We start from the raw sequence: 17,019 nt of genomic DNA on the forward strand, positions 1-17,019 counted from the left end.
GAGGAAGACCCTCAATGAGATGTATTGACACAGTGGCTGCAACAATGGGCTTAAGCATTACAATTGTGAGGATGGCACAGGACTGTGCAGTGTTTCTTTCTGTTGTGTATAGGGTCACCATGAGTCGGAACTGACTTGAAGGCACCAAACAACAACACTTTCCACTTGACAGCACCTAACAACAAAATGGAACGGCATGATGTAAAGGACAAAGGATAGATTCAGTGAACTGAAGATAAAACATTAGAAATTACTGAATCTGAACAACAGAGAGAAAATTGCCTGAAAACAATTGAATAGCACCTCAAGGATATGTGGGACTATAAAACATAGCCTCAATGCCATTATCGTATCTAAAATATTTTAAAGTAAGTCCTTAATAGCATCAAATATCCAGTCAGTGTTCAGTTTTCTCCAACTGTCTCATAAATGTATTTTTTACAGTTGATTTGTTAATTCAGAATCCAATGAAGGTCCACATATTGCATTTAGTTATGTCTCAAATCCATTTTAATCTCTAGATTTCACCTTTTTTAATCTTTGCAATTCATTGAGAAACTGGCTGTTTGTCCTATAGAGTTTTCTACGTTATGCATTTTGTTGATTGCATCCTCATAATGTTTAGCATGTTTCTCTGTCCTTTGTATTTCTTGGAAACCCTGGTGGTGTAGTGGTTAAGTGCTACGGCTGCGAACCAAAGGGTTAGCAGTTCGAATCCGCCAGGCACTCCTTGGAAACTCTGTGGGGCAGTTCTACTCTGTCCTATAGGGTTTCTATGAGTCGGAATCGACTCGATGGCACTGGGTTTGGGTTTTGTTTTTTGTATTTCTAATAAATTGGTAGTTAAATCTAGAGGCTTGGTAGATCCAGGTTGAGGTTTATTTTTTTTTTAGGCCAGACAACTTCATGGGTGGTGTTCTGTACTTCCTATTATATCACATGAAGAGATAAAATGTCATGGTAAGATTGATCAGGTATTGTCAGCATGATCTATCCATTATGAAATTCTTCATTAGCTTTCCTCCTGATGATTTTAACAACCACTGGGTGATCATTGCCTGGCCCAACTATTTCATTAGGCTTGCAAAATCATGATCTTCTAATTCTACAAAATGATATTTTTAATGTGCTCTCTTACCAAGTCACTCTCCTCTCTAAAATTCTTCAATTTGCTTCCCTTTAACCAGAGGAAAAAGTCTAAGATTCTTATTATGACTTATAAGAACCTCTATGATAAAGCTCCTCCCTACCCTCCATATTCACCTTTCACCATTCTGTGTCCTGTAACTGATGTTCCAGCAACACCAAAGTGCTGGTAGTTCCCCACCAACACTATGCTATTCCTCATTTCTCTGCCTTTGCTCATGCTATTCTCTCTGCATGGAATTCCCTTCCTCCTCTTCTTCACCCAGTTGACTTGTATTCATTCAAGAAGACTCAGCTCATAACATATCTTCCAAGTAGTCATCTCTGAAACATCTCCCTCCCGTACTTCCTGCTCCTTGGGTATCCCTCTATAGCGCCCGGTACACACCCCAATACCCACATTATTTTTTATGTATATATCTTACTCCACTAGACTAAGCACCTCAAGGCTAGTAACTATGTTTTATTTATCTTTGTTGCCTCAGAACATAACTCAGTCTTAATTTACAGTAATTCCTCAATGTAGGTTGGTCAGATGAATGGATTTTTTTCATTTAGTCCTTATACTTTTCTATGAGATAGTTGGTACCCACATTTTTACAGAGGGGAAAACAGGCTTGGAAAGGTTGAGTAACTTGCTGAAGGTCATGCAGTGAGGGAAAGAGATGTGACTAAAAACCTTGATATATCTGACACCAAAATCATCAAATTATGCTGTTTAATGATGAAGTGGAAAAGACATGGGTCTTATTTTGATAACTTTTTTTCTTTTATCTGAGACAGGGCACTCTATTCGACAACTATTTGTTGGCTACTTATGTGCCAGGCACAAATGCTAAATGCAGGGTAACAAAAAAGTAGAGAAGGTGAAAGGAGATGAAGAATAAGAATAGAATGATTATAACTTGAATGAAAGCCAAAAATTCAGAGGGGTAGCTGAGATGGGCAAAAGAGGGGAGTTCTACATGAAAAGCTCATACTTTTCTACCTGTTCAGATGATCTGCAGTTGACTGCCAACTCTTCTGCTTCTAACGCATAGTATCCCATTGGCATTGTGAGTTTTTTCATCTAATCCTATACATACCACCTTCACCATCAGATCCAAGAGAACCCCGTAATCTCTCTAAAATTAGTACTCCAGGCATTATCAGGCCCCTTGAATAGATTATATGTGACATGCTGCATGTGTCTTAATACATTTACAATTCTCTCCAAAATCTCCTGGGCATTTAAGAGTAGAATAATGGGAGGTAGGGTTTCCCATGTTTTTTGACTAATGTTTTTTCTGTGAATTTCCTGTTCATAAAACCAGTAAAAAAAAAACAGTTGCCATCGAGTCTATTCCAATTCATGGTGACCCTGTGTTTATCAGAGTAGAGCTGTACTCCATAGGTTTTCGATGGCTGATTTTTTAGAAGTTGATCACGAGGCCTTTCTTTCAAGATGCCTCTGAACCTTCAACCTTCAACCTTTCATAACCTTTGTTTATTTCTCTACTGGGTCTTTTATATTTTTCTTATTGATATTAGGTATTACTCTTTTGTTTGTAACATATGTTGCAGATATTTTGCCCAAAGAATTTGCTTTTTAACTTTGTTTATATGCCTTTTCTGTGCAAAAGTTTAGTTTTTTATAGCTAAGTCTCAATTTTTTTTTTTCCTTTATGGCTTCTTGGTTTCCTGTCATATGCCTAGAGGAGCCTTACCTAGCTTCCTTCCAGAATTTAAAAATACTTTTAATCTTTAATTTTTTTTTTAATTAAGTTTTTAATATTACTAGGAACTTACGTCTATACATGTCTTCCTACTCAAAATGTCTGAAATCAAATTCATGGTGTTTACAAAAAACCTATTGCTTCTGTTGTTCCTAACCCTGTTCATGGTATCATTATTTTAAGTCATCCAGACTTGAAACTGCGTCATCATCTTCAAATCCTCCCTGTCCACTATCATAGGGAATCAGTAGCCCAATCTACATCCTCTATTATCTGACTTTGAACCTTTATCTACCATTACTCTGCCCTCACAGCGTGACTGCTCTGACCAAAACAGCCTACTTATCATACCCAAAACACAGCATATACATGTCTGCCTTCACACCTTGGTTTATGTTACTCCCTTTGCCTAGAATACCCTTCTTTACCATCTCTACTTGTTGAAATTCTAGCTATCCTTCAAGGCCTACATTATGGATTGAATCTTGCCCCCGCAAAATATGTATTGGAATCCTAGCACGTATACATGTGCTAGGATATAATGTAATGTAATTACTTTACATCTAATGTAATGTAATCATCTTCCGCAACATAATCTAATGTATTATAATCAATTATTCAGTTGAGGTCCATTATTCAGTTGAGCATAGATACTTAGAGATATGCACACATGGAAGAAGATAGATGCCATGTGAGAATCACCAAGGAAACAATGCCTGTGGCTACTAGTAAGGAAGGAATCAGGAAAGCTGAGAACCTGATTTGGACTTTTAGCCTCCAGACCTGTGAAAAAATAAATTTCTGTCCTTTAAAGTCAACTACTTATGGCATTTCTGTTACAGCAGTTTTCAAAAACTAAGACAGCCTAATTCACCTGTCACCTCCATGAAACTTTTGCTGATCTATAGGAATAAAAATAATCTTCCCAGAGTCTGAGATCATATATAAGTTTTTTTTTTCATATTTCTTTGACAATTTTAGACTTAAAGAAAAGTAGCATTAATGGTATAAAACAATTACTGGATGTCCCTTACCCAGATCCCAGATTGCTCAGATGCTTATACATTTACTGTATGTGTCTCTCTCTATATACACACACACACACATAAATGTACATACACACTCATGTAAAATATATATTATTTTTTCAGAACCATTTGAGAGTAAGTTGCAGACATCATACCATTCAACCCCTAAGTACTTCAGTGTGTATTTCCTAAAAACAAGGAAGTCTCTTATATAAGCGCAGTGCAATTGCCAAAGACAGAAAATTAACACTGAAACAATACTATTATCTTATATTAAAAGAGAAGAAAGATCTCAAATCAATAACTTTACAACTTGAGTAACTAGAAAATTAAGAGCAAACTAAGCCCAGGCATACCAGAAGGAAGGAAATAACAAAGACCAGAGTAGAGATAAATTAAACAAAGACTAGAAAACCAATGGAGAGAATCAGTGAAATTAGAAGTCGGTTCTTTGAAAAGATCAATAATATCAACAAACCTTTAGCTAGTTTAACAAAGAAAAAAAAAACCTGAAGAAGCAAATAACTAAAATCAGAAATCAAAGTAGGAACATTACTACCAACCCTACAAAAATAAAATGGATTATAGGAAAATACTATGAACAGTTGTACACCAACAAATTGGTAACCTAGATGAAATGGACAAATACCTAGAAACGCATAAACTGCCTAAATTGACTCACAAAGAAAAATGAAAATTTCAGTAGACCCATAGCAAGTAAGGAGACTGAATCAGTAATTTAAAAACTCCCAACAAAGAGAAGTCCCAGACAGGATGGCTTCACAGTTTAAACAAGAATTGACACCAATCCTTCTCAGAGTTTTTCAAAAATTAGAAGAGGAGGGAGCACTTCTTAACTCATCCTGTGAGATCAGCATTACCCGGATACCAAAGCCAGATAAAGATACCACAAGAAAAGAAAACTACAGTCCAATATCCCTTATGAATAAAAAAAAGATATATGTGTAAAAATCCTCAAAAAATAACTAGCAAATGGCCATTTAAGATACAACTATTGGTCTCTACTCATCTGGAGCAAAAGAGAATGAAGGAAACCAAAGACTCAAAGAAGAAACTAGTCCACAGGACTAATAACCCACATGAATCACAGCCCTTTCTTACCTGGGACCAGAAGAACTAGTGGTGCCCAGCTACCACTACTAACTGTTCTGACCGGGGACACACTGGAAGGTCCTGGATAGTATGGGAGAAAAATGTAGAACAAAATTCAAATTCCTAAAAAAGACCAGACCTGCTGTACTGATGGAGACTAGAGGAACCCCTGAGACTGTCACACTAAGATACCCTTTGAACTTGGAACTGAAGCCATTCCTGGGGGTTACCTTTCAGCCAAATAATAGATTGGCTTATAAAGTAAACATATCACCCATGAGTAATGTGTTCCTTAATCAACTATATGAGACCAAACAGTCAACATTTACCCAAAAGCAAAGATGAGAAGGCAAGGAGGGTGTAATGGATTGAATTGTGTCCCCCCAAAATATGTGTCAACTTGGCTAGGCCAAGATTCCCAGTGTTGTGTGGTTGTCCTCCATTTTATGATCTGATTATCATCCATTTTGTGATGTGTTATAAATCATAGCCTCTGTGCCTGTGGTTATGGTCCCATTTGGGAGTGAGCTGCCCAACATGTTAATGAGGCAGGATTAGGTCATGTTAATAAGGATTAGGATGGGATGCAACATACTTACTCACAGCACAGCCTGCTCTGATATAAGAGGAGTTTCCCTGGAGTGTGGCCTACATCATCTTTTATCTTACAAAAGAGAAAAGCAGAGAGCAGTGAGCAGAGAGGGAGGGATGTCCTGCCACCAAGAAAAAAAAGCCAGGCGCAGAGTGTGTCCTTTGGATCTGGGGTCCCTGTGCTGAAAAACTCCTAGACCCAGGGGAAGATTGATGCCAAGGGCCTTCCCCCAGACCCAACAGAGAGAGCCTTCCCCTAGAGATGGTGCCCTGAATTCAGACTTCTAGCCTCTTAAACTGTGGAAGAATAAATTTCCGTTTGTTAAAACCATTCACTTATGGTATTTCAGCACTAGATAAATGAGACAGAGGGGAAGGGAAACTAGATCAATAGTAACAGACCAAACAGAATGGAAGTAATGAGAATGCTGACACATTGTGAAAATTGTAATCAATGTCATGGAACAATTTGTATAAAAATTGTTAAATGGGAACCTAATTTGCTGTATAAACTTTCATCTAAAACACAATAAAAATTTTTTTACATTACTAGCAAGCAGAATCCAACAGCATATTAAAAGGATTATACACCATGACCAAGTGGGATCTATCCGAGGAATGCAAGAATGGTTTAACATAAGAAAATGTAATACGCCATTAATACAACAGAGGAAAAGAACATGATTATCTCAATTGATGCAGAAAAGGCATTTGATAAAATCTAACACCCTTTCACAATAAAATCACTCAACATACTAGTAATAGAAGGAAAATTCCTCAGTATGATGAAGGGTACATGTAAAACATCATACTCAATGGAGGAAAACTGAAAGCTTTTCCCCTAAGATCAGGAGCAAGACAGGGATGTCCATTTTCACCACTGCTATTCAAGATTGTACTGGCAGTTCTAGGCAGACCAATTAGGCAAGGAAAAGAAAAAGCATCCAATTCGGGAAGACAGATGACATGACCCTATGTATAGAAAATCCCAAAGGATCCACTAGAAAGCTACTGGAGCTGAAAAATGAATTCTAGCAATGTTGCAGGGTAAAGATCAACACACAAAAATCAGTTGTATTTCTATGCCCCAAAAGAAAACAGTCTGAAAGGAAAATTAAAGTAATTCCACTTACAATATCATCTAAAAGAATAAAATACCTAGGAATAAATTTAACTAGGAAGCTAAAAGGCTTGTGCACTGTAAAGTATAAAACATTGCTGAAAGAAATGAAAGAATACCTAAATAAAAGGAAGAACATTCCATGTTTGTTGACTGCAAGACAATGCTGTTAAGATTTCAGTACTACCCAAAACAGTCTGTAGATAAACACATTCCCTATCAAAATTTCAACAACATTTTTTGCAGAAATGGAAAAAGCAGTCCTCGAATTCATGTTGAATCTCAAGGGGCCTTGAATAGCCAAAGCAATCTTGAATAAGAAAAACAAAGTAGGAAGACTCACACTTCCTAATCGCAAAACATACTATAAAGCTATGGTAATCAAAACAGTCTGGTACTGATATGATCATAGACTTAAAGATCAGTGGAACAGAATTGCAAGTCCAGAAATAAACCCAAAATGTATGTTCAATTGATTTTAGACAATGGGGAAATAATACTCTCTTCAATAAATGTTGCAGGGACTACTGGATCTGCACATGCAAAGGAATGAAGTTCACATACCTCATACCCATACCTCATACCATATATGAAAATTAACTCAAAATGAGAAAATCACATAAATATAAGAACTAAAACCAATAAAAATCTTAGAAGAAAACATAGGAATAAAGCTTCAAAACCCTGTTTTTTTTTTACAATGGATTCTCAGATAAGACACCAAAAACACAAGTAACAAAAGAAAAAATAGATAAATTGGACTTCATCAAAATTAAAAGCTTTTATGTATCAAAGAACTTTATCAAGAAAGTTGAAGAGTCAAGCTACAGAATGGGAGAAAATATTTGGTAAACATATATCTGACAAGGGTTTAATACCCAGAATATAAAGAGAATTCCGACAACTGAACAAAAGACAAATAACTGAAAAATGGGCAAAGGACTTGAATAGATATTTCTTCAAAGAAAATGTATACATGGCCGATAAGCACATGAAAACATACTCAACGTCAATAGTTATTAGGGAAAGGCAAATCAGTGAGGTACCACTGTTTTAGGCTGGGTTTTCAAGAGAAGCACATATATAGACAGAGAGAGATTTATCACAAGGAAATGGCTCACATATTTCTAGAGGCTGGCAAGTCCCAAGTCCGTGGGTCAGGCATCTGGCTGGAGGCTTCTCCTGACTCACATAGCTGCAGGGGCTAATGAACCCAAGAACAGCAGGTCAGATGGCAGGCTGCTGGCTCATGGGCTGTGGAGGCTGCTGAATCCAAGATAAGCAAGCAGTACAGCAGGCTGCTGGCTCAAGACCCAAGAACCGGAGGTCAGATAATGATGAGCTGGATACAGGATCCAGAGTGAGGAAAAGCCAGCGAGCTTTGCCAGAACACCCATGTAAATTGGATGCAGGCCACACCCCCCGAGGAAACTTCCCTTACAGCTGATTGGCTGATCACATCAGATCATATCATGGAGATGATTATGTTGTATCACAAAATAGAGGATAACTACGTCATTACATAACTGCCAAAACACTGAGAATCATGACCTAGCCAAGTTGACACACTACCTTAACCATCACAGTCTACCCCTTGTCAACTTGGCACCTGTATACATCTCCTTAAACAGTACCCAGTCTCTAAATAAAGACAATTACGAAGTCATACTTGTGCCTAGCACTATACAACTAACATGCATACAACTGAAAACACACTACCCCATTCACATCTTATATTTATAAGCGGTAGGATAAGGAAAGAAAACAAAAATAATTGCCATATACATATGTGTATGTGTGTGTATACATACACACAAATATAATAAAAGAAGAAAAGAATAATAACAATTATAGTTCTCATTTCTGCAACTGGTCATATGGTTATAACTGGAATTTACAACTACCTTCTTCCACCACCCATTCTGTATTCCCTTTACCCTCAGCAAGCACCTCAGCTAGTCTTGGTACTTTGTCTGGTGGGGTAACTCAACCCTTCATTCCTGAAGGGTCTGGGCCATTAGTAGTCATGTCGAAATTGGGTTGCTGTAGTTTTCCATGGACTTTAATCACAGCATGATAGTACTAAGAGACATCCTAAGGGATATCCTGTATTCCAGACATACTGTTCTTTGCTTCCATTATGTAATATCAATCCGATTTCCTCTTGGTAATCAGGATCAGTCACACCAGCCAATACAGTAACTCTATTCTTTGCCTATTGATCCAGAGATATGAACAGCCCAAAGTGACCAGGTGGCATTCTTAACTTCCAGTTCATTGGAATCAGTGTTTTGTCTCTTGGTGAGAGCATTCCTCCTTTTGGAACTAAGACCTCTAGACCCACAGAACATAGAGTCATGGGGACAGGAAGCAAAAATTTTGACAGTGGGTCACTAGGGGTCATAGTGAGTGGTGCCTGTCCCATTTCTACCCTTTGATTCCTGGACCCTTGAATCCTGCCTATGGGAGAAACAGGACCATGTACTGGACTCTGGTTTACAGCATATACAGCCTCCTGGAGAACACTGCCCCAACCTTGCAAGGTATTGGCACCTGGCTGGCGTCATAATTGTGTCTTTAGAAGGCCATCCCATCATTGTGTCAAGCTAACTACTTAGGATGATGGGGAACATGGTAAGACCAGGGAATTCCATGAGCATGGCCCCATTGCTGCACTTCATTTACTGTAAATTGAATTCCTTGACCTGAGGAGACGCTGTGTACAATACCATGATGATGGACAAGGCATTCTGTAAGTACACGGATGGCAGTTTTGGCAGAAGCATTGGGTGCAGGGAAGGTAAATGTGTATCCAGAGTGTCTATTACAGTAAGAACAAAATGCTGCCCTTTCCATAATGGAAGCTGTCCAATATAATCAACTTGCCACCAGGTTGCTAGCTGATCACCATGAGGAATGGTGCCATATCAGGGACTAAGTGTCAGTCTGCTGCTGGCAGGTTGGGCACTCAGCAGTGGCTTTAGCCACATCAGCCTTGGTGCATAGAAGTCCATGTTGCTGAGCCCATGCATAACCTCTGTCTCTGCCACCATGGCCACTTTTTCACAAGCCCATTGGGCAATGACGGGAGCAGCTGGGGAAGGAGAATGATTGGTTTCCACAGAACTCTTCATCCTATCCACTTAATTGTTAATGTTCTCCTCTGCCGAGGTCATCCTTCAGTAAGCATTCCCATGAGATGCAAACATCTTTACTTCTTTGGCCCATTCAGAGAGGTCTATCCACATACCTCTTCCTCATGCCAATTTGTCTCCACGTGTGGGTCTTACCTGATAAATCCACTCTAACATGCCAGTTTCCTTAAGCCTTTGGATACCTTCTTCTACAGTATACCAACGCAGGTCTGCTACTTCACCTTGCTTTAGTGTAGGCCACCAATTAATACATGCTTCAGCAAGCCAACCAAATAAACTATTAGATGCCTTTCTAACCTCTTGAGCTGAAACATTGAATAAAGAATCTGTCCTTAAAGCAGGCCCATATCAATAAACTCAGACTGATCCAAGTTTATGTTCCTTGCACCATTATCCCACACCCTTAATTTCTGTTCCACACATATTCCCCAGGTTTCTGTTTGTACATATTAGAAAAGTCAAGCATTTTTTTTAATTTTCATTGTGCTTTAAGTGGAAGTTTACAAATCAAGTCAGTCTCTCACACAAAAACTTATATACACCTTGCTACATAGTCCCAATCGTTCTCCCCCTAATGAGACAGCTCGCTCCCTCCCTCCACTCTGTTTTCGTGTTCCTTTCTCCAGCTTCTAACCCGTCTACCCTCTCATCTCCCCTCCAGGCGGGAGATGCCAACATAGTCTCAAGTGTCCACCTGATCCAAGAAGCTCACTCCTCACCAGCATCCCTCTCCAACCCATTGTCCAGTCCAATCCCTGTTGGAAGACTTGGCTTTGGGAATGATTCCTGTCCTGGGCCAACAGAAGGTCTGGGGGCCATGACCACTGGGGTCCTTCTAGTCTCAGTCAGACCATTAAGTCTGGTCTTTTTATGAGAATTTGGGGTCTACATCCCACTGCTCTCCTGCTCCCTCAGGGGTTCTCTGTTGTGTTCCCTGCCAGGGTAGTCATTGGATGTAGCCAGGCACCATCTAGCTCTTCTGGTCTCAGGCTGATATAGTCTCTGGTTTATGTGGCCCTTTCTGTCTCCTGGGCTCGAATTACCTTGTGTCCTTGGTGTTCTTCATTCTCTTTTGATCCAGGTGGGTTGAGACCCATTGATGCATCTTAGATGGGCGCTTGCTAGCGTTTAAGACCCCAGATGCCTCTCTCCAAGGTGGGCTGCAGAATGTTTTCTTAATAGATTTTATTTTGCCAGTTGGCTTAGATGTCCCGTGTAACCATGGTCCCCAAACCCCTGCCCCTGCTACGCTGGCCTTCAAAGCATTCAGTTTATTCTGGATCAGGCAGTTTTTGGGGGAGTGTAGTGTTCCTCCTCCTTGTCACACTTCGTACTTCACCTTTTGGGGTCCACTGGGACATAAGTCTAGTTATAGGTCTGGAAGCAAAAATGGGTGGTGGGAATGTGTTCTGAGAATACTCAGCAATGTCTTGTAAGTCATCTGCCTTAGGCGATGGCCCAGGTGATGACTCAGATGCCGTACCGGTGATATTTCAGACAAAGCCTCTTTAGATACAGCTTAGTTAATCTCATCAGATGGGAATGGAGGGACTAATGATTTTACTGGGGAGGGTGGTTTGGTAGACAAAGAGTAATCTCTTCAGATGGGAGTGAGAAGGCTGGTTCTGTTGGAAGGAGTGATTCAACAGAATTTAGGGGCCCACTGTCCCTAGCTCCCTGATTATCTGCCCATATGTCCCCATCCCGTTTCAAGATCCCATTTCTTCCCAATCAATGCCCTCACTTTAACTTCAGACACTATTCAAGGTTGGGAATTCAGTTGACATTGTAATTCAGCCAGTCTTATGATAAGACTCTGGGTTTGGTTTTTGGCAGTATCAGCTCTGTTACTACAAGAAATAAGGCTTTCTTTCAGGGCACAAGTGGCAACTTTGAGGTCGTTTATGCAGTGCTTGAGCTGTGACTCTGAAGCCCTGAGCACATCTCTTTCTTTCTCCACTTTGTCTAGTGTAAGTAGGACCAACCAACCAACTTCCTTATACTTCTAATTCTGAAAAAAATCGTAGGCAAGTATCAAACATGCATCACCCAGAGTCTCATCTCTCACCAATACTTGATCTACTTATTGGTATGATATTTTGTATATTTCTATTGCTACCTCGTGTCATGGATTAGCAATGCTTTCTTCACTACTGGAAGCAGAGCCGTCAATGTCTTTAAGACTAACCAGACTTGAAAACCAATTTAGAAAACTCATCTTTACAAATTTTGTTTCTCTAGAACAACTTTTGGTACCTAATGTCTTAGGCTGAGTTCTCTAAGGAAGCAAAACCAATGAAGTGTATATATAAAGGGAGAGACGAGAGAGAGATTTATCTCAAGGAAATGACTCACACAGTTGTAATGGCTGGCAAGTCCCGAGTCCGTGGGTCAGGCATCAGGATGGAGGCTTCTCCTGAGTCACATAGCTGCAGGGGCTGATAAACCCAAGAACAGCAGGTCAGATGGTAGGCTGCTGGCTCACAGGCTGTGGAAGCTGACGAATCCAAGGTAAGCAGGCAATACAGCAGGCCGCTGGCTCAAGTCCCAAGAACCAGAGGTCACATGATGACAAGCTAGGATATCTACATTGTTACACAACTGCCAGAATACATTGTTACATAGCTGCCAGACTACATCATTACATAACTGCCAAACCACTGAGAATCCTGGCCCAGCTAAGTTGGCACAAAACCTTAGCCATCCCTGATGGCTATTCTTCTGATAATAAAAAATAGCATGTGTTAGCGAGGATGTAGAAAAATTGGAACCTTCTGTTCCTGGCAAGAATGTGAAATGGTTCAGCTGCTGTGGAAAATAGTTTGATGATTCCTCAAAAAGTTAAATATAGGAGCTACCATGTGATCCAGCAATTTTTCTGTTAGGTATATACCCACGAGACTTAGAAGCAGGGACTCAGATACTTGTATACCATTGTTCATTGTAGCATTATTCCCAGTAGCCAAAAGTAGAAACAATCCAAATGTCATCAATAGATGAATGGATAAACAAAATGTAGTATCCATACAATGGAGTATTATTCAGCCATAAAGAGAAATGAAGTTCTGATACATGCTATCACATGGATGAACCTTGAAACAGTACACTTAGTGAAATATGTCAGACACAAAAGGGCAGTTATTGTGTGATCTCATTTATATGAAATAGCTAGAATAGGCAAATTCATAGATGCAGTAGGTTGTTAGTGGTTACCATGGTCTGGGTAGAGGGAGAAATGGGGAGTTATTTCTTAAGGGATACTGAGTTCTTGTTAGGGTGTTGAAAAACATTTGGAAATGGACAGTTGTGATGGTTGTGCAACACAGTGAATAGAATTAATGTCACTGAATTGTACATTTAAAAATGGTTAAAAATGGCAAGTGTTTGTTGTATATATTTTAACATAATAATTAAAAAAGATCATGATCTACAGATCTTATTGAAATTTTTGTTAATTGCCCCAGTAACGTCTTTACAGCAAAAGCAAATCGAAAGCTATGCATTTCATTGATTTCTTGTGTCTTTAGCCTTCTTTAATCTGGAACCGTTCCTGAATCATATTTTTCTTGTTATTGACATTTTTTAAGAACACAGGCCAGTTATTTTGTAGAATATCACTCACTTTTGCTTTGTCTCATGTTTCCTCATAATTAAAGTTACCGATTTTTTGGTAGGAATACCATCAAAGTGATACTGAGTTCTCCTTGTTTTGTACCATGAGGCACCTACTGTTGATTAGTCCCATTGCTGGTAATGTTAACTTTGGTCTCTTGGTTTTATCACTGCGTTAAGGTAGTATCTTCTAATTTCCTCCACTGTAAAGTTATTATTTTACCCTTTGTGATTAAAAAGTATCTTGTGTAGACATACTTTGAGACTATGTAAATATCCTGTTACTCCTCAAACTTTCACCCACTGGTTTTGCATTCATTGATGACTCTAGCGCTTATTATTTTATGTTCTTTTAAAATTTAATATATTGAATAGGTAATACATTCTCATGGTTCCACATTTTTAAAGTACAAAAGGATATAGAGTGAAAAAGTCTTTCATGCACAGCTGTCCCCCAGATACCAAGTTCCCTTCCTTATGGGTAATCAATGCTATTGGTTTTTTTGTATGTCCTTCCAGGGACATTTTAGGCATATGTAGGTAAATACAGATGTATGTGTATACTTTTACCCTTATTTGCCCAAATGATAACATAGTATACACACTGCTCCACACCACGGTTTTTCTACTAAGACTGTGTTTCTTGAAGATCACTATTTATATTCTGGTTTTCTATTGGTGTATAGGAGCAGTGGTGGTGCAGTGGTTATGAGCTATGGCTGCTAACCAAAAGGTTGGCAGGTTGAATCTACCAGCTGCTCCTTGGAAACCCTATGGGGCAGTTCTACTTTGTCCTGTAGGGCCACTGTGAGTCAAAAATCGACTTGATGGCAACAGGTTTTGTTTTGGTTTATTGGCGTATAACAAATCACCCCAAAACTCGGTGGCTTAAAATAACAAAAATAAAATTATCTTTTATGGTTTTGAGGTTTGCCTGGGCTCAGCTAGGTTTCTCATTTGGTTGTAGTCAGACAAGTATCTGAGGCTGGGGTTATCTCAAGGCTTACTCACTTATATGTCTGGGGACTGATGCTGCCTGTTGGCTAGGACCTCCCCTGGGGCTATTGTATGGAGCACCTACAAATGGCCTCTGCATGTGTCTTTCCACCTCCTCACAGCCTGGTGACTAGGTTCCAACAGTGAAAAGAAAGGACCAGGTGGAAGCTACATTTTTTTACATGACCTAACCTCAGAAATCATATAGCATCAGTCATAAGAAGCATGCCTGGGTTCCAAGGGAGGGAACACAGACCTTACCTCTTGATGAGAAGAGTATTGAAGCCACATTATAAGAAGAACATGTTGGATGAAAAATTGTTGCAGCCATTTTGGAAAATACAGTCTGCCACACTCTAGATCTACCTCGTATTTCCTTAACGATTGCACAGCATTCCATTGTTTGAACATACAGTGAAACCTATGAGAGCCAGAACTCAGTAGGACTGACTTGTTTTTCCAGGTCTCGCAAGTGTTCCTCCTTTGATAGGGTGTAGTCTTACCACTTTTCTATCGCTTGATTTAGTGGAAAATATTTATTTGTTTTCCTTCTCTGACAGGTTTCCACCTTACACAGGTTCTGGCTTTCATAGGTTTTACTGTACCATAATTTATTTAACCAGTCTCCTGTTGATGGACATTTGGGTTGTTTCTAGTCATTCACTATCACAAACAATGCTATAGCAAATAACTTCATAACATAAATACATCATTTCACATGGTGGAAGGAATTTATCCTAGAGATATACCAGAAGCAGAATTGCTAAGTCAAAGAATATAGGCATTTTTAATATTGATAATATATTTCCAAATAACCTTCCTGATTTTGTCCCGATTTTTGCTCCCACCAGCAATACATTAAGAGTATCCGTTATCAAATTTTGGGATTTTTTTTGTCAACCTGATAGATGAAAAATATTAGTTCAATGTAGTGTTAATTTTCATTTTTCTTATTATGCATGAGATTAAACATCTTTTTCTATGTTTAAAAGCCATTGGTATTTTTTGCCAGATTTTCTTTTGTTGTTTATAATTTTCTTATCTATTTGTTGGAGTTTTTAATATATTAAAGAAATTGGCCTATGAATTGCAGATATTTTTCCAGTTTGTAATTTGTCCTATGACTTTGTTTACAGTGATTTTTACAATAAGAATTTTGTTATCGTTGCTGTTTTACATGTACATGGCTTCTGGTATATGTTTCATAGTTAAGTCTTCCTGCCTCCTAAGTTATAAACTAGTTCTCCCATATATTTTCCTAGTGCTTTTACATGTAGATTTTTGATATATTTGGAATTCTGTTATACTATGCGAGGCATGGATCCAACTTTTTTCTTCAGATGGCTGTCTGATTATCTTAGCATCATTTAATGGATGGTTTAGTCTACCTTTATCATATATTAAATTTCCAATTTCATAGCACTTTATATATCTTACATGGACCTTCATAGTTAGCTTCTACTAATTTTTATAACAATAATATATATGTGGAAACCCTGGTAGCATAGTAGTTAATAGTTTAGCTGCTAACCAAAAGGTTGGCAGTTGAAATCCACAAGGCATTTCTTAGAAACCCTATGGGGTAGTTCTACTGTGTCCTGTAGTGTCGCTATGAGTCAGAATCGACTTGACAATAAGGGGTTCAGTTTTTGGTTTTGGTTAATGTAAAAATAAACACATATCCTTCTTATTTCTCCATTAATTCCCTAAGTGTGGCATACTTTATAAACTTTCAGTAGTTGAATTAAATCTTTGTCTTTAATTTCAGCTATGTTGAAGCCTGTGAAGAGGGTAAAGGAATGCATTTTGTCAAAGCATAGATGAAACTAAGACTTATTCTTGTCTAAGTATTTGGCTTTCGGGGATGACTGTTCATCATAGTTTTACGAAGAGTCTTAGTAAATAACATTTGTTTCCTAATGAGAGAGATATATTTTTAAAAAAAGGAAGTATATCCATTATGACACTGAAATAAAAGACTGTTGGTAGAGACTTAAAATTAAATGCAGTCCTGTCTGTAAAATTTCAGAGGACCTGACTGGGATACTGGATTGTATGATGAAAGAAGTGCTACAGTCAGAGAGCTTCTTACTGAACTATATGGCAAAGTTGGAGAAATTCGACACTGGGGCCTAATCCGATACATCTCTGGGATCTTAAGGAAGAAGGTGGAAGCCCTGGATGAGGTACTATAAATTCTTCTTTAAGCTTTCTGGGTATACCACTAAATGTGGAGATTTTTAAAAATTGGTTTCCATATTGTTTTCCTTAAGGCAACCACAGCCTCTAATAATTTGAAATGTTGTCTTTCCCACATAAATTTTCTGATACTCAGGTTTCTGTTTGTGAATGGCAAATATACATTACCAAGCCATAAAAGTTATAGAAGTATAGACGTGTATGATCTCTAAGAGTTCTATGTCTTAAGAATGAATTTACACTAGGCAACAGTTCCTCCCTCCTAGGAGATAAAAATACCTCATTGTTCCTTCTAGAAATCCTTCTTTTCTAATCTTTATGATATTTCCTTAGGAAGAGAGTTT

The 17,019-nt window shown here is 38.6% G+C and overlaps 1 protein-coding gene across 5 annotated transcripts in view; it reads left to right on the forward strand.

The window, feature by feature from the left end:
* The window catches only part of PHKA1 (phosphorylase kinase regulatory subunit alpha 1), a 201,289-nt gene that overhangs the window by 153,584 nt on the left and 30,686 nt on the right, over positions 1 to 17,019 (forward strand). For all 5 annotated transcript variants that reach the window (XM_049873293.1, XM_049873294.1, XM_049873295.1 and 2 more), the window contains one exon: positions 16,506 to 16,662. In XM_049873293.1, the coding sequence (XP_049729250.1) occupies positions 16,506 to 16,662 (157 nt within the window). The remainder of the gene's footprint in view (positions 1 to 16,505; positions 16,663 to 17,019) is intronic.

The sequence above is a fragment of the Elephas maximus genome, chromosome X, assembly GCF_024166365.1.
Source record: "Elephas maximus indicus isolate mEleMax1 chromosome X, mEleMax1 primary haplotype, whole genome shotgun sequence".
In the NCBI taxonomy this organism is placed as follows: domain Eukaryota; kingdom Metazoa; phylum Chordata; class Mammalia; order Proboscidea; family Elephantidae; genus Elephas; species Elephas maximus.